The sequence below is a fragment of the Nothobranchius furzeri genome, chromosome 17 (assembly GCF_043380555.1).
Source record: "Nothobranchius furzeri strain GRZ-AD chromosome 17, NfurGRZ-RIMD1, whole genome shotgun sequence".
Lineage (NCBI taxonomy): Eukaryota > Metazoa > Chordata > Actinopteri > Cyprinodontiformes > Nothobranchiidae > Nothobranchius > Nothobranchius furzeri.
The window spans coordinates 34,869,003-34,890,669 of NC_091757.1; the positions used below are offsets into that span (position 1 = coordinate 34,869,003).

Consider the following 21,667-nt stretch of genomic DNA (forward strand, 5'->3'; position numbering starts at 1 on the left):
TCTGCTCTTAGCATCCCCTCATAAACTAAATATTTGCTTTTGATGGAGTGTTGTTTACAGCTCATTCACATAGAAGATCCACTTTGCTGGATCACAAAAAGGTTTTCAGCTCTGGGTGGAGCAGTACCAGATCTTGCTGTAATTAATGATGAAGTTTGGGTCGAACATCCTGCACAGGCTTAAAGTCGAACTGGACCAAAGTGATGCAGTTTTTTTAATCAAACCCAGGAGCCAGAGGGTTTGAGCTCTAATTCAAATGGGACATCATTTCAGTTCATACACTCCTGCCCCAGGCACTTTAGATGTGCTGCTTTTGTGTGTGGCTCTCTGACCCAAATAAATACTCCAATCAGGACTTTTTCTTCACTGACCTCCCCTGACCTTCCCTCCTCACAGCAGTGTTCCTCTCCTCACCCATTATCCGCCTGCTGAGTCCAGGGGGAAGCGTCCCAAAAGGACAAACTGTCCCCACATGGTGAGCGGGAATGGCAGGCTGGTCTCCACAGGCTGCTGCACAGCTCTCACGTCGCTCTGCTCCCAGCTTGGAGAAGAACACGCAGACAAGTCCAACGAGCAAGGCTGTGAGGGGATGGCAAGTTGACAGTAATGTCACTAGCTGTTTGGTCTAAACTGACTTCTCTTTGTTTTGTTTAAACAGAAAAGAAAGAATTAGGTGCAGCTGTTTGTGCCTACCCACCTGCTTTGCTTGTGAAGTTCAGCCGTCTAGTTTACAGGAACTGCCACTGAATATCAATATGTACTGACTTTTCCATCTGAGTGCTAAAACTCTGGGCTTATTACCGCCTCCTGGTGATTTAGTTCAGCTGTCATGTATGTATGCACATGGAGTGAGTGTATGAATAACAGTTAACGCCGTCAAAGCCATCTGGCTCCTCCACCTTTCCTGGTGATGGGATGTTTAACGGCAGACCATCAGCCTCCGCTTGCATCTACAGCCTGTTACCATGGGGATGAGCATTACCTCTGGCAGAATCACTTGAATATGTATGTGTTGATCAAAGATCAATACTGAAACTGACAGCAGATGGACTCAACAAGACCTGGTCTGGCCAAACACATGCCTCTGTGGTTGGCTAAGCTTTCAATGTGAGCCGTTTCTTGTAAACACCGTCTGTCAAGAGCATGATTGGTATCTGTCTTTTCTGTCTGTGGTAGAAAAGTTTTACTAAGTGCATTTCCAAATGTATTCCACTTCATTTGATCCATGTTTTAAGCCTCAGGGACTTTTCAATATCTCAGTCCAAGAAAAGGCCCGAGTGCTGAAACATGGATTGAAAGACGGGGGACTGAAGTGTGCAGCATTTTCTTCTTCTTGGTTTCAAACGTATAATGATGTGAAGTAGGTTCCCGCTTTTCAGGCCCACTTGTTAAAGACCAAGTTCACTTGTTTTTTGGTACGTCTGCCATGATGACTTGCAGACAAGTCCTCTTTCCTGATATTTGCACATCATCAACAACAGAAACACGACTCTACTACTGACTCTATTTGCTTATTTATGTTTATTTAAGGACCACATTTAGCTTGAAGCTAATTCACATCAGCAGTCCTGCTCTGCAGTGTTGGTGTTTTATCTCCACAAATAGCACAAGCCTGAAGGAGTTCTGCTGTGTGGTGGAGTAGTTAATGAGTGGCTAATGCTAGCAAAGACTCACTCTGCTCTCTCCTGGCCACTACAGCAACAGCCTTCCCTGCCGCGAGCCAAGATGGGTGAGACTACGTGTGAATTTTGATTTTAAATAAGACGTAAATCTGACTGGCTTTTCTAATCGGAGTGTTTAACCGCCTAGTTTCTATCGACAGCTCATGAGGGATTGGAAGACTGTTTTCACATTTAGCCTGCACGTGAAAGTCAGAGTGACCAATTTCTAAAATAAGTAAAAGCTTTGTCATTATATCTTAAAATAACTGTAATAGATGACACTAGTTTCTTTTGGAAAAACAATGCTGCCAATTGTCCACAGCACTGAGCTGGTTTCAGCAAGCCTTAGGTCTTTTATAAATGGTCAGACCATGGCAGTAATGTGTTGCAGAAGTCTCTTTTTTACAAAAGATTACACAATGGCGGTAAAAATGTGATATGGGGGTGGACTCCGTGCTGCTGCAGACTTCCTTTTATCTTGGGCATAATCTGCTCTGGCTATGGAGAAACGGGTCGTTCTGAGGAAAGCTGGTTTATTATGTAATAAGCAAGTCACACTTGGTTACATCTGCATGTCCCAACCCAAAAGCATCAGCAATGCATAAACGCAGAACAATGCTGGACCACATTACTGCTATTGCTAGCCTGCAGCTACTGCTAATGCTAGTCTGAGCTATTGCTATCTCTATCCTGAGCTACTGCTAATGCTAGTCTGAGCTACTACTTGTCTTGTTAGACAAGAGGAGACCAACACAGAGCACCAGTTACACATTCCACAATAATTATGAATAAATGTCAGATAGATCTACAGCTCGTGGTCAGACAGGATACGGCTGCATACTTGTCTGCACCACACAGACATAGTCCCCCACACCTGGTCTGACACACACACACACACACACACACACATGCACAGGCACACACACACACACACACACACACACACACACACACACACACACACACACATCAGGGTAAATTGCCTACCATTCCTGTTCTGGCCAAGTGGGCAGGGACAATCACTCTTTCCATTGTAGAGCTTTATTACCCAAAGGTACGAAGGCCCGTCTCACCTGCTTTTTGTATTTGTTCAGGTTATATTTGTTTGATACTGAATTTCTGAAACAGTTAATTCTGACAACATTGAAAACAGAAGAAACCCATCAGGGGGTATCCTGCTGTTACAGAAGTGTATGTGGGTTTCTTCTGGGCAGAGCTCAGTGTTGTGGATGTGCATGTTGCATTTCTTCTAATAGTTATAAACTCACAATATTTTTTACGTAGGTTTGATGAAACATAGAATATGGACAAAGTAAAAAGTCAGAAGACAGCTAAATGAAGCCGTCTTAACAGCTGAATGCCTTTCAGTGGCACGTTAGGCTTTTCTTTCTCAAAATATTCCTCACTACTGCTGTGAAACTACTTAATTGTACGAATATTTAAAGGTCGATGGATGACTGTTCCTGCCTTTACCCCTCTGACGTAAATGATTTTGCTTGAAAATGAGGCAAATGGAGGCTGGGCTTGAGGCTTGCGGTCATCTGCGCTGACAGGAAATGGTGCCCTCACCAATTCCCAAGTATCTGTTGAACAGAGACCAAGTGGGTGAAATGTTTGCATAGTCAAATGACAACGTTGATTCATCTGTCAGGCTTGTCAAAATTCAACACACTGCTGTGTCAGACCACGCTGAGTCACACAGTGATGGACGAAATGCACATTTGGAGAAGGAACAGCCTGTGACTCGGGTACTTCACCTCTCTCAGCGTAATTTATTTTTCTGACTGTGTATCAATCATGAAATTGAAATGGCTGTCTGTACCAAATCAGTTTTGTTACTTTGTCACTTGTTACAATAATTTCCTCAAGAAAATGTTTCATTAAACACAGAGTTCTCCATGTGCACTAATGATCTGCTCATAGCATCAGATTTCTCCTGAGTGGAACACCTTCAGTTTTCAGCTGAAGGCAGCTTCATGTAGACCACAAGACATTCATTTCATCACTGGGCTCACACACTCTCCCAACAAATCAGCCTTGCCAAGGGATTATGACATACACTGATCTGTTTACAGCGTTAACACGACGACAATGCAGGACAAAACTGCTCATTGTCTGTGTTCGAGACTCTTTTGTCTGCATCATTATGTCACGTTGAAAACCCTAAAAAGAAATTTAGACAAGGAGAGTCAAAAACAATCAGAAATTAAGCATGCACATTAAAAAACACACCCATTCAGACTCCTCTTGTCCTTCAGATTGATCAGCTGCAGGCTCAATCGGCTCATGTTGGCTCTGGATTGAAGGATCAATGGATGTGAATGGGAATACCAATGAAAATATTAAGCTGGTACTGGAAATGATAAAAGTGACAGGATGCAATTGATGCAGGTCTGAGTGTGATTTATGTTATGGAATAAGAAAAGCAGCTGATCTCTGACGTGACTTGTCTTCAGGCTGTTGTTTACTTGGCTCTGCTTGTCCTTGACAGGGTTTCTCCTCTAAAACCTGCCTCTGTTTGCTTCGATCACTGCAGATAGGAACTTACTGCTGTTGTTAGAGGCTGCAGTGAGCGGCAGTAACAACTGAACCAAAAAGGAAAACACCCTCGGTTCAGAGATTCTATTCATACTCAGCAGGGTTGATAAGCTAATGGCTAGGTCGAGGTCAGTCAAGACCACTTTGCAATGCTGCCATCTTTAAACAGATCTGTTCAGCAACAAACAGCTCTTGGTGTGATTTTACATTATAAACCCTTCTACCTTTTTCAGCTTCACTGCTCAAGATCATTTAGGAAAATCTTTTTCAAAATTCCCAGCTAGGCTTTGCGACTGCATTAAAAGTGCTACATTTTTTATTTAAGCTTGTTCAAACCATTGATCGTAGGGATGTTCCAGCAGGATCACGAGTACTGGCTGTGGAGTCCCGATGACAGCGTTTTTAATTATTTTTACCTGCAACTTCAGCTTAGTTTATACTTCTGTGTCTGCGTTGGTGCAGAGACATGCAACACTGTTATCTGTGGTTCAGGGGCTTTCCAACAGGCACGCAAGTACAGACAGAGCCCAATGTTCTAACTATCTGCTGAAAGCTACAGAGATATGCAAGCCTGTGACTGGTCAGGACTCTGCTTCCTTTACCTTCACCAAAAGCACCACCATTAAAGACTGTTACGCAGTAAAAGTGCGGCGATATAAACGTTAATACAACCGTGACTGAAGGAGTACAACAGACTTTTATTTGTGTCAGGAAATTACAGGAAACTTGGGTTTTGAGGTGGTGACTGCATGAAGAGGTGGAGGCGAATGAGAGACACATTTGTCAGTGTTAAAAAAACTTCTGAAATACATAAATACAATATAAACACACATTATAAATACTCTAGAGACACGACTTCACTGGTGGCAGGATACTCCACAAAATTGCTGCGCCCTCTGTTGTCCTGGTGGAGAATTGCTACACTATACTGACACCAGTGGATGAACGAAGGAAAATGTCTACGTCAGTGTGTGTGTGTGTGTGTGTGTGTGTGTGTGTGTGTGTGTGTGTGTGTGTGTGTGTGTGTGTGTGTGTGTGTGTGTGTGTGTGAGCAAACTTGCTGATGAAGTATAAACTAGGCTTTAGTTTATTTTTTACTAATTTAGGACCAAATTTTTTACTGCAGTAAGAATAAGAAGTCACATTAGAAGTTTTTAGATGAGCTTGGTGTCTCTCATCCTCCTACAGATTATAGATAAATGTTTTTACCATCAGAACTGTTAGCAAATGTGGGTCAGAGCACAAATGGAGCTGCCTTCACAGTCACCGTCTTCATTAACATTCTGGGCTCTTTGAATGTCGCTTGAGCTCTCTAGCTGGTGTTAATGGATCTTGGTTGTGTGCAACTCCTGTTCACAGCGGTGGTCACACAACAATACTGATCAGAGATCACTGAAGAGAGCATTTACAAACACCAGCCGGTAAAGCAGGACTGGTGATTTTTACACACCTGTGTAAATTAATGGTCTCCCTCCACTGTGATCTTCTGCAGGAACTCAGGGTCAGCAGTAGCTCAACAGGTTGAGGTTGTCCAGTAATCGGAAGGTTGCAGGTTCGATCGCGGCTCCAGACAGAGAATTCTGCTGTTGTGTCCTTGGGCAAGACACTTAACCCACCTTGCCTGTTGGTGGTGGTCGGAGGGACCGGTGGCGCCTGTGCTCGGCAGCCTCGCCTCTGTCAGTGCGCCCCAGGGCAGCTGTGGCTACATCGTAGCTCATCCACCAGTGTGTTAATGTGTGTGTGAACGGGTTACACTGTAGTGTAAAGCACTTTGGAGTCCTTACTCTGAGAGGCGCTATACAAGTGTGGGTCATTTATGATTTATTTTAGCAACACGGAGACTTCCAGTCTGTGGGCTGCATTTTTGTGCTGTAAAAACAGATTTAAAAAAACTGAGACACAGCCGACTCTGTATTCAGTGCAAAAAAATCAAAATAAAAAATCCCAATAAAATTATCCTAATAGAATACAAATTAGTCATTAATTAGTCATCAGTCCTGTTAAAACTGTGAGAACAGAGGCTGATAATATGAATTATGTTTAACTTTTACACAAAACCACACTTTAGACAGGCCAAACTGTCTCTGTCTGTGTGACGTAGCGAGTGAATCAGACCGACCGTGTGTTTTGATGCACATTTACAACCTTCTTCTAAACGCTTAAATCTTTCCTTTTTGTTAACAGAGTATTTTGCTTGAGAGTTGTATTTTTAATGTTTACTTTTATCTTCAGCTTTGAAACAACCTTCATAAGTAAAACATGAAGGGATCCGGAGCAGCCTCACCATCACGGGCCATTAAGAGGCACCATTTTACTTTCAATGTATCATGCATGAGCCGGTGGGCCTCCATGCTGCTGGATCCCTCAGAACTCCGCAGCAGAAAGAGTTCCTGCAGTGTTCCTTGTGACTGCCGTTAAGTTCTCACAGGATTTAATTTTATTTCTCTTTGCAGGCGACACACATGAATATAATGAGTGTTTGCATGTGTGTGGCCTCTAAATTCAAATGATTTATCTCCACAAACACAGCTGCGAGGAGTGGATGTTACGTCTCTGTTGAAGATGCGGCTTTAACCGTATTATTCTTCCACTGTGGAGGCTGCAGTGTTAGCTTCCTTTAGTGATGTTTTCCAGAGCACACAGGAGAACCTCCAGCCGTCTCCTCAGATGAATAATACATGGGCTATTGCTGACAACACGCTGGGTTTGAGTGCAGCGCTCGTGTCTAATCATGGTGAGTTTTTAGGCTCTAAACACAGTTTTTTTTCTCTGACTCTGTCTGCCTAGGAGAATGAGCTTCAAGGTTTCCTTCAGGAGAACAAGCACTTGAATCTCCAGTGGTTCAACAACAGCCACAAAGCATCCGAATATGAAAAGGTAAGAGGTGGAAGGACTTTGGAGGTGCTTAAGTAGAGCTTCACAGAGCTGTTGACTTGTCAGTCAGCTCTCAGGATTTCTTCTTCACAGATCACGGCCTCCTCGTCTTCACTTTGATGAAAATGTGGTTTCTAGGTCACACTGTAACTTAGACACGTCAGGCAATGAAACCAGCTTTCAGTTCTAATAAAAAAAGCCTTCACCCACATAGAGAGCCTTCTGCTCTGGAACAGGGAGTCAAAATATGTTAAAGGAGGGCTCCGGGTGTCTGAGTGGAGTGATTTTATATCGGTGTGTGAAAGAATCAGGCAGCAGCACGGAGCTACAGACTGATGGGTTTTAGTATGGACGTGTGTTTGGTTTAGAAAGGAAAACACAAACACTAGTTTAATAACAATAAAAAGGAGTTTTAAGAATGGTGACACATTAACAGGGGAATATAAGGTATTAAAAATCTAAATATATGTTGAAAAATAAATAAATAAACAACTCCTCCTTGAACCTTCACCTTATCGTGGTGGAGGAGTTTGAGTGCCCTAATGATCCTAGGAGCTATGTTGTCTGGGGCACTTTATGCCCCTGGTAGGGTCTCCCATGACAAATCGGTCTTAGGTGAAGGGTGAGACAAAGAACGGTTCAGAGGATCTTTCATTGATTTACAATCAAAGAGTCGGAGTACCCGGCCTGGAGGGTAACCGGGGTCCCACCCTGGAGCCAGGCCTGGGGTTGGGGCCCGTGAGCGAGCGCCTGGTGGCCGGGCTTTCGCCCACGGGGCCCAGCCGGGCACAGCCTGAACCGGATACATGGGCTCATCCAACTGTGGACCCACCACCTGCAGGAGGAACATGAAGGGTCTGGTGCAGTGTGGATCAGGTGGCAGACCGAGGCGGGAGCCTTGGCGGTCCGATGCCCGGACAAGGAAAATGGTTATTGAGACATGGAACGTCACCTCGCTGGTGGGGAAGGAGCAGGAGCTTGTGGCAGAGGTTGAGCGGTACCGGTGTCGGTACAGTATCTGCTCGGGTGCAAGATCGGCTCGGGGTCCTTCGACTGCCGATGACGTCAAAGTACGGCAAACCCACTCGGACAAAATACACTACACATCTATACTGTTGGAAAGAATTTAGCAGTTTCGTTATTAAAATAACGTTTCTTAAGACGTAAGTTTGTGTTTATAATAGTATTTGTAAAATAGAACACTATATTTGATTCATGTTGAACTCCTCTTTGAGCACATCCCTTGAAGGATCATAGGTATTAGCAACACCTGTGGAATTGTATTTGCAGGAAAGAAGTGTGTCCCGTTTATTGAAGTATTTGTGTTGAGTTTTTGACGTCTTGTCCATGCGTAGTTCAGTTACGCTCATAGCTGCTAGCCAAAGCTCTGGAGTTAAAAGTTTTCTGGCTTTACTAAAATACCTGTCTGTACTTATTTGATTGATGGTAGTTTTACTTTCTATTAGACTCCAAATGTAATCATTTGGCACGTTTCTAATTCATAATTTGTAATAATGTAATCGGCGATATTAGCATTAGCATTCCTATGGGTTTTTCCATGTATATTAGCGTTGCGCTAACCACTCGCTGCCAAATTGCAGCCTTTGCCATTAGAAAGTCTTCTTTTGTCACATCGCAATTTAATTGCACATGCAGTTAATCGTTCAGCCCTATTATACTTGCAGCTCTATGCTAAAAGTGTATTTTCAAAGAGGTAATGATGGATTTCTTTGTAAAAGTTGTCCATCTTTCCAATAGAAAAAATTTGCCTGGACCAACGTCACGTGATAACAACGTTACGTGATTACGTAATTCCGTAAGGTTCATGTTCAGCCAATCAACTACTTAGACGTCATCGGCAGTCGACGGACCCGAGCCGATCTTGCACCCGAGCAGATCTTGTACCGACACCGGCTAGATAGTCTGACTCATCTCGAGTCGATATGTACAGTCTATGATCTCGACACATAGCATTGGCTCTGGAACCCAAGTCCTTGAGAGGGGTTGGACACTCTCCTTTGCTGGAGTTGCTTCGGGTGAGAGGCGGAGGGCTGGGGTTGGCTTTTTGTTAGCCCCAAGACTCTCTATCCGTGTGTTGGGGTTTACCCCGGGGGACGAGAGGGTAGCTTCCCTGTGCCTCCGGGTCGGGTAATGGGTCCTGACTGTTGTTTGTGCTTATGGGCCAAATATCAGTTAAGAGTACCCACCCTTTTTGGAGTCCCTGGGACGAGTGCTAGATAGTGCTCCATCAGGGGACTCCATTGTCCTGCTGGGGGACTTCAATGCTCACGTGGGCAATGACAGCATGACCTGGAGGGGTGTGATTGGGAGGAACGGCCCGCCTGATCTGAACTCGAGTGGTGTTTCGTTATTGGACTTCTGTGCAAGCCACAGTTTGGCCATAATGAACACCATGTTCAAACATAAGGATGCCCATCGGTACACTTGGTACCAGGGCAGCCTAGGTCGCAGGTCGATGATAGACTTTGTAGTCGTACAGTGATGCGGACGATGAGCCGATCTGTCGTGGTGAAGAGGGAGCTGAGCCAGAAAGCCAGGCTCTCGATTTACCAGTCGATCTACGTCCCAATCCTCACCTATGGTCATGAGCTTTGGGTGATGACCGAAAGAACAAGATCGCGGATACAGCGGCTGAAATGAGTTTCCTCCATAGGGTGGCCGGGCTCAGCCTTAGAGATAGGGTGAGGAGCTCGGACATTCGGGAGGGACTCGGAGTAGAACCGCTGCTCCTCCGGATCGAAAGGAGTCAGTTGAGGTGGTTTGGGCATCTGGTCAGGATGCCTCCTGGACGCCTCCCTGGGGAGGTGTTTCGGGCATGTCCTGCCGGCAAGAGGCCCCCGGGTCGACCCAGGACATGTTGGAGAGATTACATCTCCAATCTGGTCTGGGAACACCTTGGGGTCCTGCCGGAGGAGCTGGTGGAGGAGGCCGGGGAGAGGACGGTCTGGAGCTCCCTAGTTGGGATGCTGCTCCCGTGACCCGGACCCGGATAAGCGGAGGAAGACGACGATGATGATGAAAATGAAAAATGTTAAGAAGTGAAATTATTTTTTTGAATTAAATTCCCAAAAGTGAAAATATGATTTTCATAACAAAATTGAAAATTGAAAATATGAAAAAAGCTTTTAGCTTAAATAAATAAAGTTGACCTTGACCTAGCCATGTTGCCTTACCTGTAGGATGTATGCAGCTCAGGTGTAAATGTAATGAAAGAATTTCCAAATGTTTATGAACATTAAACTTTTAGCATGGTCCATTACCAAAGGCATTATGGGTATTTTTGATTCTTCTGTTATTCTCAAGTGAAAAACCTTTGTTGCTTCTTTCTGGACTGACTCACCATTATTGTAAATATTAACTGAATTCATAATTAAACGACAAACTGTTTACCTCATCAGAACAATAATGAATGAGACATAATTTTCATTTGTGATCTCAACTGGACTTAAGGTGTGTTATCTCAGTTATCTTCTCCTCAGCCTCTCTAATAGTTGATGCTGCACCTTGGCTTTGTGAAGAGGGTAGCTCCTCCCACTTATTAAGACTATCCACCTACTCCTCCTGTGCCGTCTCCACTGGGGTTGAGCGTTTTTGCTTCCACGTGTGTGGACAGCCTTTACAGCGTGGACCTGCTGGGCTGTGTGTTGATTTGCTGGTGTTTGTAGAATGGCTCTCCTTCAGGAGTCATTAGTTACTCATGGCTGCTCTGAGGAAGGGGCTTTAGCACATTAAAGTCTGCAGGAACAAATCAACACACCGGCGATTGGGAGCCTTTAAAAGTGGTGCCTTCTCTGAAAGGGTTAGAGACTAAAACTGTTATGAGAACAGAAAGGTCTGAAAGTGAAGCCACCTCCATCAGCTGGTGGTTTTGAATAACTGATTCACGTTAATGTTTATAATAATTATTTTACTTTATAATGATGAGTAAATGTTTCTTCATTAAGCAGCCTTGCTGCAGGTTCTCTAACAATTACCACCCGCAGTCAGATGTTTTGTACAAGACTCAAAATCAGCAGAAGAAATCTGGGAGCTGCTACTGCTGCTGCTGCTGCTCAGGCAGACAGTTATTAGATTTTAGAGGGGACTGTTGAGAATAAGAACAAGCTAAATCAGTTATTAGTAATTATGCATAATTGTCTGAAACAGTTATTATTATTATTTATTAGATTTAATATTGATTGAAAAGCATCTCTATTAATTATTATGATGATTTAGATTTGCAACAAAGCCAAAAGGTTTTAAAGTCATAATTAGAATGAAACAAATGCGTCCTTTTGCTATGTGGACATATTCCTGCCCAACTGGAGGGTTTTTGAAATCAGATGAAGTTTCTATTTGTCCACAGTTAATTTATTTATTTTTATTTTTTTACCCCAGAGACAAACGCATAAAGCAGATCATTATTAATGGATCATCAGGTGGCAGAAATGCAGGGTGCCATGCAGAAGAAACTCAAAAACTAATAAAAGATGCTTCCTTTTGTTAATAATGGCTTTCCAGATTTTTCAGGGCACTTTGGAAGCTTTTAGCTGCACAATGTTTCTGCTGCTGAGAAACATTCATTAATCTTTGTTTATTACAAGTAATCTCCCTGGGGTCTTTTTAAAGTGTGTATGTTTGTGTGTGTGTGTGTGTGTGTGTGTGTGTGTGTGTGTGTGTGTGTGTGTGTGTGTGTGTGTGTGTGTGTGTGTGTGTGTGCTTGCATGCGTGCGTGCGCGTGTGTGTGTGTGTGTGTGTGTGTGTGTGTGTGTGTGTGTGCGTGCTTGCGTGCGTGCGTGTGTGTGTGTGTGTGTGTGTTCTTGCGTGTGTGCGTGTGTGTGTGTGTGTGTGTGTGTGAGTGTGAGTGTGTGTGTGTGTGTGCGCGCGCGTGCGTGCATGCGTGTGTGTGTGTGTGTGTGTGTGTGTGTGTGTGTGTGTGTGTGTGTGTGTGTGTGTAACAACTTAAGAAGGAATCTTGCAGTCAGTTATTTCCAAAACAAAAAGCGTGTCCTATAGAAGAAGGAGCTCCATGAATGTGCACCGTGCTCCAGCACTTATCTTGTCACAGTTGTAGGCTGAAGCTTTAATTTTATAATTTCAGGCAGCAGGAGAAGATGAGCAGTTCAGGACTTCAAAGCGTCACCTGGAGAAAAAAGGAAACTTTTAAAATTGGACTTTCTAACTTCCTCTCCGTCCGTCTCGTCCGTCCAGGTGAAGTCAGAGTATGCCCAGCTCAAAGAGACACTTGGTGTTGTGACGCAGGAGAGAGATTTAGCCCTTTGGGAGAGGAACCAGCTCCAAGGCAAACTGGAGAACCTAGAGCAGGTGCTCAGGGTAAGAAAACACCACCTAAACACTCACGTTTCTAGTTTTCACCCTTTTGTTCTGGGTTTCTGATTCAGGTGACTCTCCCCACTTGTGCTCTACTGCTTCTATCGGGCTCTGTTGCTCTGTCTAATGTCCTCGACATGTCTGTTGCCTTCCAGTGTCCTGCTGGGAGGTCTGACCAGGAGCTGTGAAACACACTTGGATCAGTCTGCCCTTTTTCCTTTCCTATTTCACACACTTATATTGTCCAACCTCACTGGACCTGTTGCCCCATGTCCTCCCCCATGTCCCCTCTCCCCATGCCTAGATTGATAAGGTATTACTGCAACGTCCATCTGTTGGGGAGCAGACTCAGTTAGTCCCCATCTGAATGTTTCCTGTCCACCCAGTGGCTGTGCTCATACCTCCCTTTTTTCTGTGGGCTGCTAACCAGACATCTAAAAGTTCACGTGGTTCTCTGACCACAGCACCGCGGAATGTGCTTTATGCATGAGGCAGGATGAAGAGTTTGGCTTGATGATGACGGGAGGGGGAGGAAGAGGAACTAGGGAGAATGGGTCACCCTTCACGAGGATAATGTCAAGTGTGATGACATTACCTGTCCTGGGATTCAGTTTTAGCAGCATGAAACTGTCATTTGCTTCTTCCACAAATGTGTCTGAGGTATTCACAGCTATTGGGAGCAGTGGTGTGACTGGACAGCACAGAGGCACTGTGTACTGGAGAGCCTAGCATTCAGTCCCTTGTGTTGTAAAGCTTTGGTTGTTGTGGATGATCACAGACCAGTGGGCACGCTGCAGAGTTTGCTCCCCCTTTTAATGTGGCATAAAACCTCATAAGTAAAGACAAGATCCTTTCGTAGATCCCAGACTACCAACAGGCTTTGTGTTGCCTAAAGGGGGCAGCAAACCTCACAACTGAAGATTGTTTTGGTCTTGCTTGTTTGGGGAAGCATCTCTAGTCCTCATCTGTTTGCTAAGATTTATGTGGAATCATTCTGTATGCCCTTTGAAGCAAATATTTCTCTAGTTTTAGAGGTTTAAACTGGGGATGTTCCAGTAGAGGATGTGTACCTCAATACTGATTATTTAGATCACAGACATACAGACCTCACACCATAAACATAATGAAGTTGACAAAGTCAACGCCTGAACTAAACTCCAATGTCTGTAGTAAAAGGCTCCTTATCAATCATTCTGTAATCATTGTAGCCTCATCACAGCCCTTCTCTTCAAAAAAGAGCTGTCCAAAATGTGGCTTGTGGGTGTGTTGTCTGAACATGAAGACTCGAGATGCATTTTGTGTTGGTCGAGTTTTGTTGGATTCATGTTCCACTAACAGCAGCCTTCTCTGCGTCCCTCACCCTTTCCCCTTGATATCTTCTCCCTCCGGCTCTCCACCCCTACACCTTTTTGTGGACAGCATATGCGCGAGGCTGCGGAGCGAAGGCAGCAGCTAGAGTTGGAGCATGAGCAGGCCTTGGCTGTACTCAATGCAAAGCAGCAGGAGATTGACCTTCTTCAGAAGGTAAGAGGGGTCTGCCATAACCCTCACAGCACCGCAGCGCAGAGGTTTCTTGTTCGCTCCGGTTTTGACACGTGCCATGGTTCAAAGAGCACTTTGGTGCACGGCAGTACAATACCTCCAGCTGTGGGAAAAGTTTAGAGAACGATTCAGGTTTTCTCATAGTTCAATGTTTTTAGGTCTTTTTGTCGGGTGTTTCTACGATTTACTGAAGAAAGACTTTAATTGTCAATTATAGCTTAAGACCTCCACAGATCAGCCTGGCATGCTGTCAGTCAACCTTTAGTCCAAATTCTGACCCTTGAAGTTTGGAATTTATCACACTTTGTAGCATTTTGTTTAGCTTTTTGCTTGGTGACAGTTTTGATGTATATTTTTTATTTTATTTGCATTTTATTTCCATTGAAACACTGAGACATTGTTCATCACCAAACTGTTAATGGTTGCTTGGAGGAGTTCCGCTGGGAGGATGTTTGGGTTCATTCACATTTGAGTTTCAAAGCCAAGATTTTTATGCTGATTTGTGACTCAATTCTTCCCTTCCAACAATCTCAAGGACTCCCCAGATTAGCGTAATACTCTAAAGATCTCTAAACACCAATTCAGAATATTGTTGATGTCGGATTGTATTTGTTCAATATGACAGAGTTTGAAATATTTCTCAAGGACAGTTTAGAGTGCAGCCTCTTGAATGTCACATGTATCCAATCAGAAAGTAGGGTGATGGAAGCACGCTTCACGGAGCGAGGGGAATCAAAATCCTCCTCCTCCCCTATGTTTGTGTCACAATGTGCCGGTGAGTGAGACGGAGGTGAGGATCCAAGTCTAGGGGAAGAAACAGGCAGGGAGGCAGACAGGAACATTTAAAACACTGATTTAATGGAGGACACGCAGGACAATGAAACAATGAGCCAACCAGACAAAATGGACTAACAGGGTTCAAATAGGAGCTGGGACCTTGGGTGATTGGGAGACGAGAGGCAGGTGGGAGCAATTAACATGGACACAGGACTGAACAGAATGGGGAGACAGGACAGGGTGTGACAGTACCCCCACCCTCAAAGGGTGCATTCCAGACGCCCACAGGAACATAGAGCAGGGCGGGAGGAGGTGGACCCGGAGGGAGGGCCGAGAGGGACCGACGGAGAGGAGGCAGGGACCAGTAGAGTTCGGGGGCCTGCGCCTGGGGCAGAGGAGGCGACGACGGGCTCTTGGGGGCCTGCGCCTGGGGCAGAGGAGGCGACGACGATGGGCTCTTGGGGGCCTGCGTCTGGCAGAGGAGGAGGCGATGACAGTCTCTTGGGGGCCTACGTCTGTGGCAGAGGAGGAGGCGACAACGGGCTCTTGGGGGCCTGCGTCTGGCGATGGCAGGACCGGCGGCGACCGGAGGCAGAGACGCTGGAGGAGATGTCCTTGACTTTTGGACTGGAGGCGGCGGCGACGACCTCTGGACTGGAGGCGGCGGCGACGACCTCTGGACTGGAGGGGGCGGCGACAACCTCTAGACTGGAGGGGGTGACGACGACCTCGGGGCTGGAGGAGACGGCGTCGACCTCTGGGCTGGAGGCGGCGGCGACGACCTCTGGGCTGGAGGCGGCGGCGACGACCTCTGGGCTGGAGGCGGCGGTGACGACCTCTGGGCTGGAGGAGACGGCGACCACGGGACTGGAGACGCCGTCAACCACGGGACTGGAGACGGTGTCGACCACGGGACTGGAGACGGCGTCGACCACTGGACTGGAGACGGCGTCGACCATGGGACTGGAGACGGCGTCGACCACGGGACTGGAGAAGGCATCGACCACGGGACTGGAGACGGCATCAACTACGGGACTGGGGACGGCGTTGTTGGACTGGAGGGGACATCGATCTCTGGACTGGAGGGGACGTCGACCTCTGGACTGGAGGGAGCGTCGACCTCTGGACTGGAGGGAGCGTCGACCTCTGGGCTGGAGACGGCGGCGATGACCTCTGGGCTGGAGGCGGCGGCGACGACCTCTGGGCTGGAGGCGGCTGCGACGACCTCTGGGCTGGAGGCGGTGGTGATGACCTCTGGGCTGGAGGAGACGGCGGCGGCGACCACGGGACTGGAGACGGCATCAACCATGGGACTGGCGACAGAGTCGACCACGGGACTGGAGACGGCGTCGACCACTGGACTGGAGACGGTGTCGACCATGGGACTGGAGACGGCGTCGACCACAGGACTGGGGACGGCGTTGTTGGACTGGAGGGGACGTCGATCTCTGGACTGGAGGGGACGTCGACCTCTGGACTGGAGGGAGCGTCGACCTCTGGACTGGAGGGAGTGTCGACCTCTGGACTGGAGGGAGCGTCGACCTCTGGACAAGAGGGAGCATTGACCTCTGGACACGAGGGAGGTGTCGACTTCAGAACACGGGGAGGCGTCAACTTCAGAACATGAGGAGGCGTCAACTTCAAAACACGAGGAGGCATCGACTTCAGAACACGAGGAGGCGTCAACTTCAGAACACGAGGAGGCGTCGACTTCAGAACACGAGGAGGCGTCAACTTCAGAACACGAGGAGGCATCGACATCAGGACACGAGGAGGCGTCGGCTTCAGAACACGAGGAGGCGTCGACCACATGACTGGAAGAGGCGTCGACCTCCATCGACATCTGGTCCGGAGGCGTTGACTTCTGGTCTGGGGCCGTCGACTTCTGGTCCGGGGGCGTCGACTTCTGGACCGCCGACTTCTGGACCAGAACCGTGGACTTCGGGAGTGGAGGCGGAGCCGCTGCAGGAGGAGCTGCTGACTTCTGGACTGGCCGGCCCAGGGGAAGAGCCTCTTGGGTCACCGTCGGGACCGGAGCGGACCAAACTGGTGGCGCCGGAAACTGGGAGAGCAGGGAGGACAGACCGTCCAGCTGGAGCTCCTGGAGACTGAGGCTCTAATGGAGTTGGGCCAGCTCAGCTCGGAGACCGGCGAGCTCTGCTGGGTGGACCGCGGGCTCGCTCCTCTGGCCCTGAGACGAGGGAGCTGCTGACTGGACTGAAACCGTCTCCTGGTGATTTGGGGAGGATGGGTGTCCAGCTGGAACTCCTGGAGGCTGACGAGCTGACGGATCCGGCCAAGCTCCGCCTGGAGATTGGCGAGCTCTGTCAGCTGGGCTGTAGGCGTGGTTCCTCCGCCTGCAGATGATGGAGGCGCTGATTGGACTGGAGACGGGACTGCTGGTCTGACTGGGCGCGGGTCCATCTGGTGCGCCGAGCCAAGACGGAGGTGAGGATCCAAGTGCAGGGGAAGAAACAGGCAAGGAGGCAGACAGGAACATTTAAAACACTGATTTAATGGAGGACACGCAGGACAATGAAACAATGAGCCAACCAGACAAAATGGACTAACAGGATTTAAATACAGGAAGAGCTGGGACCTTGGGTGATTGGGAGACGAGAGGCAGGTGGGAGCAATTAACATGGACACAGGACTGAACAGAATGGGGAGACAGGACAGGGTGTGACAGTTTGATTTCAATAGTTTTCCCGTCTGACCTGAGATTGTCTGTGTGTTGTCTTTGTAGTGGGGCTAGACACCACACACTGTAGGACCAAAATGGTTATAGCCATGACCTTTTATCGCCACATGTGGTGTCTCATCAACTGAACATTTTACCAAACTGTCAGTGGGTCCACTCTCTTTGGCTCTTGTGGTGCTCTCCTTTTCATCTCCAGACCATCTTTCATCCAGATCCCCCTCAAATAAATGGGAATCCTTCAGAGTAAATAGCTTTACTCCTGTTCTCCATAGAATAATGCCTGGATTGTCAGCAGAATACCACTCTGAGATTTATCTTGCTGCCCTTCTTGAAATCAGACGGTTCTCCAAAAGTCTTCTCATCTGTGAGTGAGCAGATGCACTCATATCTGACTCATATGTGACGGCTGCCACTCAGATCCAGATCCCACAACAGGATAAACTTTAGGAGATTATCCTAGAGTCACTGGACATTCCTATGTGCCTTTTCCATGAATGCAGTCTAAATGCTCGATTTGTAAATTAACTCATTTTTCACGGCAAAGAGGGACCGATTGAGGGATTGACTTCAGTTAAGGCCAAGCTTAACTCAGAAAAACCCTTAGATCCACCACAGACTGCACTAAAACACCTTCTACTGCTTCCCAGCTGTACAGGAACAGTAGCACTACAGCTTTTCAACCTCATCCTTCAGAGCCATTCATATCCAACAACATTTCATTTAACATAACATTTCAATTCGTGAGCTTGCTAGAAGCAATGTGATTGGTCGTTCAAAAGATAAAGTAGACATATTAAACTGACACGCCTGCCCAGTGCCTGCACCATTTGTAGGTCGGGTTTCCTCTCTTGTGCACTGTAGCTGACTGTTATGTCGACGCAGACCCAGCGATAGCTGCGATAGCTGATAGCGTGACCGTGGCAGGCATCACCAACGCCATCTCTGGGAAAAGTGTTTGCTATCCCAGTGTTGCTGTTGCAGCAGAGTCTGAACTTCACAGTAAGCCTTTCCCAGGCAGCAGCTCTCAGCTTTTCTCCTCTCAATAACAGAAGCTCATTAGTGCCTTATCTTCCTTCAAACACCAGCTACTCTCTGTTCTCCTAAACTGATGGGCTGCAAAGAAGAGTTATTAAATTGTAAAGTCCACTCTCATATTCATGTGGAACAGATGTTTCTCGCTCCCATAAGAAAGTGTCATGAGTTCTGCTTTGTTTCTTCACAGTTGCAGTCGTTTCTATTAAATCTCATTCTTCTTGCATGCTCTACAGAAGCGGCCTTAATTACTTATGAGAACATAATGTTAAAACCTGTGAATGAAACGGTGTTTTGCTAAACGTATTTGGATGTCCGCCCGGCCCAAATGCTCAATGTTGACTGAGTGATCTTTCAGAAAAACAAATTATAAAACAGAGAAATTTAAATTAAGCCCGGATTCCATTACTTTTCAATCACTAATAGAACCTGTCAGTTTTTAGGCATCTCGCACGTGAAAATAACACAAATAACAGCAGCGGTTTCAGACTCTTGTTTTAAATGCGCAAAGATCTCTGCACCATCCAGATGTGCATTATAGATGGATTGGTGACAATCCATCATGAAAACATTTAATCGTGGGACAAATATGTCTCTCAGCTCTGCAGCTCAACAACTTTTCTCAAATGAAATAAAGATAAAATCTATTTTTATGCTGGTTAACATCCTCTGGGTCTTCTATTTCAGTTCTGTTTTCATAAATTCTGCTCTTTATGATGCCCATCCTCCTCCTGCATACACATTATTGTTTTATTTTTAAGAACAAACAGGGTTTCAACTATAAAATGTGAAAACGTGCTATCTGAGTGAACTGCCCCTGTGTTTCCCAGGCTCAGGTTGAGGCTAAAAAGGAGCATGAAGGTGCTGTCCATCTGTTAGAGGTGAGCATCTGAACCCCAGCTGTGTTTCTGTGTGGATGCTGCATGAGAGCTCCCCTCAGACCAGGATGTGTGCATCTGCAGATGTTTCCTGCTTTTAGCTCAATTTCATGAACAGAAATCTGAAAATGATTTAAATTTGAAAGTCCTTTTACCTTGATCTAGTGTCATCCTCTGAAGGATGCTTTCAGGTTGATGTAACTAGTCTCTTCAGGAGGATAAATCAAACCTAATGACTTAATCTCTCATCACCCTTGTAAAGGAATGAATGCATGCATTGAGTATAACTGTTGACGTGTTATTTATTAATAATGTGGAAGTGATCACATGTGTAACTCTTTCCCTACACCTCTTTTTTACTGTTTGAGTGTATGTTTATGCTTAAACAGAACCACTTGGACAGCATGCAGGTATTTCAGAGTTATTTTTATTCTATACTTATTGCATCCCGTTTTAATATAAACACCAGGATAAATGTGATACAGCATGTGTTTCAGGAGGAAAATATTCATTGTGAGTTTTATTGAGCTTGACATGAGCTCTGGTTTAGAAGTAACACGACTCGTTCACCAGGAAGGGTCTGGTTTAAATTGATTTTCAGGACAAATCTTTCGTAGAACAAAGTGTTTGGGCTTTTGTTCCTCATCAAACAGGTTTAACAGCTCAAACTGATTCAGGAGGACGGGAACTTCTTCTTTCATTACCATAATCATTTATCTAAAGGCCTTTTATACAGCCCCGGCAATTCTTAAAATGTAACTTCATTAAGTAAAGTGTGCCTAGTAGAGTAACCAGTCAAAGTAAAGGCAGTACTGTGTGACAAAATCACGTTCTTTACATTTTCCTTCCAGGAAGGCAGATTTGTTTTCATCTTTAATCTGAGTATCAGGGTTTTGCTTATTTCTTCTATATAAATGGTTAGTTTTAGATTAATTGTTTGATACAAATAACTCGACACATTTTCATGTAACAGCTGTAACTCAAGGGCTAATGAAGACACACTTTTTTACTTTCCAAAACAAGCCATTTGTTCCTATCCTTTTTGGCATAAATTAAAAATGCTGAAAATAACTGATTTATATGCAGACGCCCATTTTTCACAATCCTAGTGGCTGATTAATGCCTATTGTTTTACACACACCATATAAAAATGACTCAAGCAGCTTTAAAGGAGTGGAACACTGAAAAAACATTTTTAATGGCTGTTTCTGATTATAATCAGAGATTTTCATGCAGGCTGAACATGAGAATAGTCTCCTACATCATTTTCCTGTATATATTTCTTATAGAAAATAGACGGTGGAACTCAAGGATTACAAAAGCCTGACAGAAGTACGTCACGTTGTCACTTAACCGTGGACTCACCCATCTTGGCTCACGATGGGAAGGCTGTTGTTGGTTTAGCAATAGCAAAGGACGTCTCAGGTAGTAGACGCAAACCTTTAGCATTAGCAACTCCACCACACAGCAGAACACCTCCAGGTTTGTGTTATGTGTGGAGATAGAACATTTACGTTGCAGAGCAAACAGAGTCAGAGGTAGAGTCGTGTAGCTGTTAGACAATCAGATGCAAGATGTCCATATATCAGGAAAAAAGACTCAAAATCCTGTCATGTTCAGCTCTCCTCTGATGTGGCGTTCTGGTAATCCCTGAAACAAGCACAAGCGTTCATTCCTAGAGATCACTGCAAATGTATTGATTAAATGAGTGTTCCACGCCAAAATATCTGTTGACTTAAAATTTAACTTAGAGAATTGAAAGGTAAATAAGAGGTTTTTACCAGATTGCCCAAAATGTACAGTTAGAAGTGTTTTAGCTAAGTGCTGCCCCAAAAATAAAACACATATTTTCACGTGGTCAGTGATAAATGTGATGTCTTGCTTTGTAGCCTTGCATGAACATCCTCCAGCATGTGTGTGTACAGCTGTGCACGCTGGGATGCCATTAAAATCTGACATTTCTTAATTTACTAACTCTATCTCAAAATGCAGACGTGTGTCATGGTTGTCAGTCTGCTAGCAGCATGCTAATCCAGTAACACTCTGCGTGCATGAAGTGGGCTCGGTGTTGAGAAGGCCCAAGCTGTGTTTATGTGTCGGGCTGAATGGTGAATTTCTACTGCAGCTTCTGCGCCTTCCAGAGGACTATCAGTTTAGACAGCTGGCGCATCATTGTGGATGGATTTCATCATTTGTTCTGGAACTTCCAGCCACAAACTGTTATGTTCCATTTGTAGGGGCGCCTTCATGCATCAGACTTTCTGGCTCAGAAACATTCTATAACATTTTTCTTATTGTCTCCATCCAACGAAAAGATCAAAACCAACGATATT

At 45.7% G+C, this 21,667-nt stretch overlaps 1 protein-coding gene across 5 annotated transcripts in view; it reads left to right on the plus strand.

Moving 5' to 3' along the window:
* rimbp2b (RIMS binding protein 2b) overlaps positions 1-21,667 on the plus strand; it is a 107,383-nt gene that overhangs the window by 47,016 nt on the left and 38,700 nt on the right. For 4 of the 5 annotated variants that reach the window (XM_070546535.1, XM_070546534.1, XM_070546536.1 and 1 more), the window contains exons 3-7: positions 6,987-7,076; positions 12,285-12,407; positions 13,824-13,928; positions 19,287-19,337; positions 19,703-19,744. In XM_070546535.1, coding sequence (XP_070402636.1) covers positions 6,987-7,076; positions 12,285-12,407; positions 13,824-13,928; positions 19,287-19,337; positions 19,703-19,744 — 411 coding nt within the window. The remainder of the gene's footprint in view (positions 1-6,986; positions 7,077-12,284; positions 12,408-13,823; positions 13,929-19,286; positions 19,338-19,702; positions 19,745-21,667) is intronic. The other variant, XM_054731342.2, reaches the window with a different exon arrangement.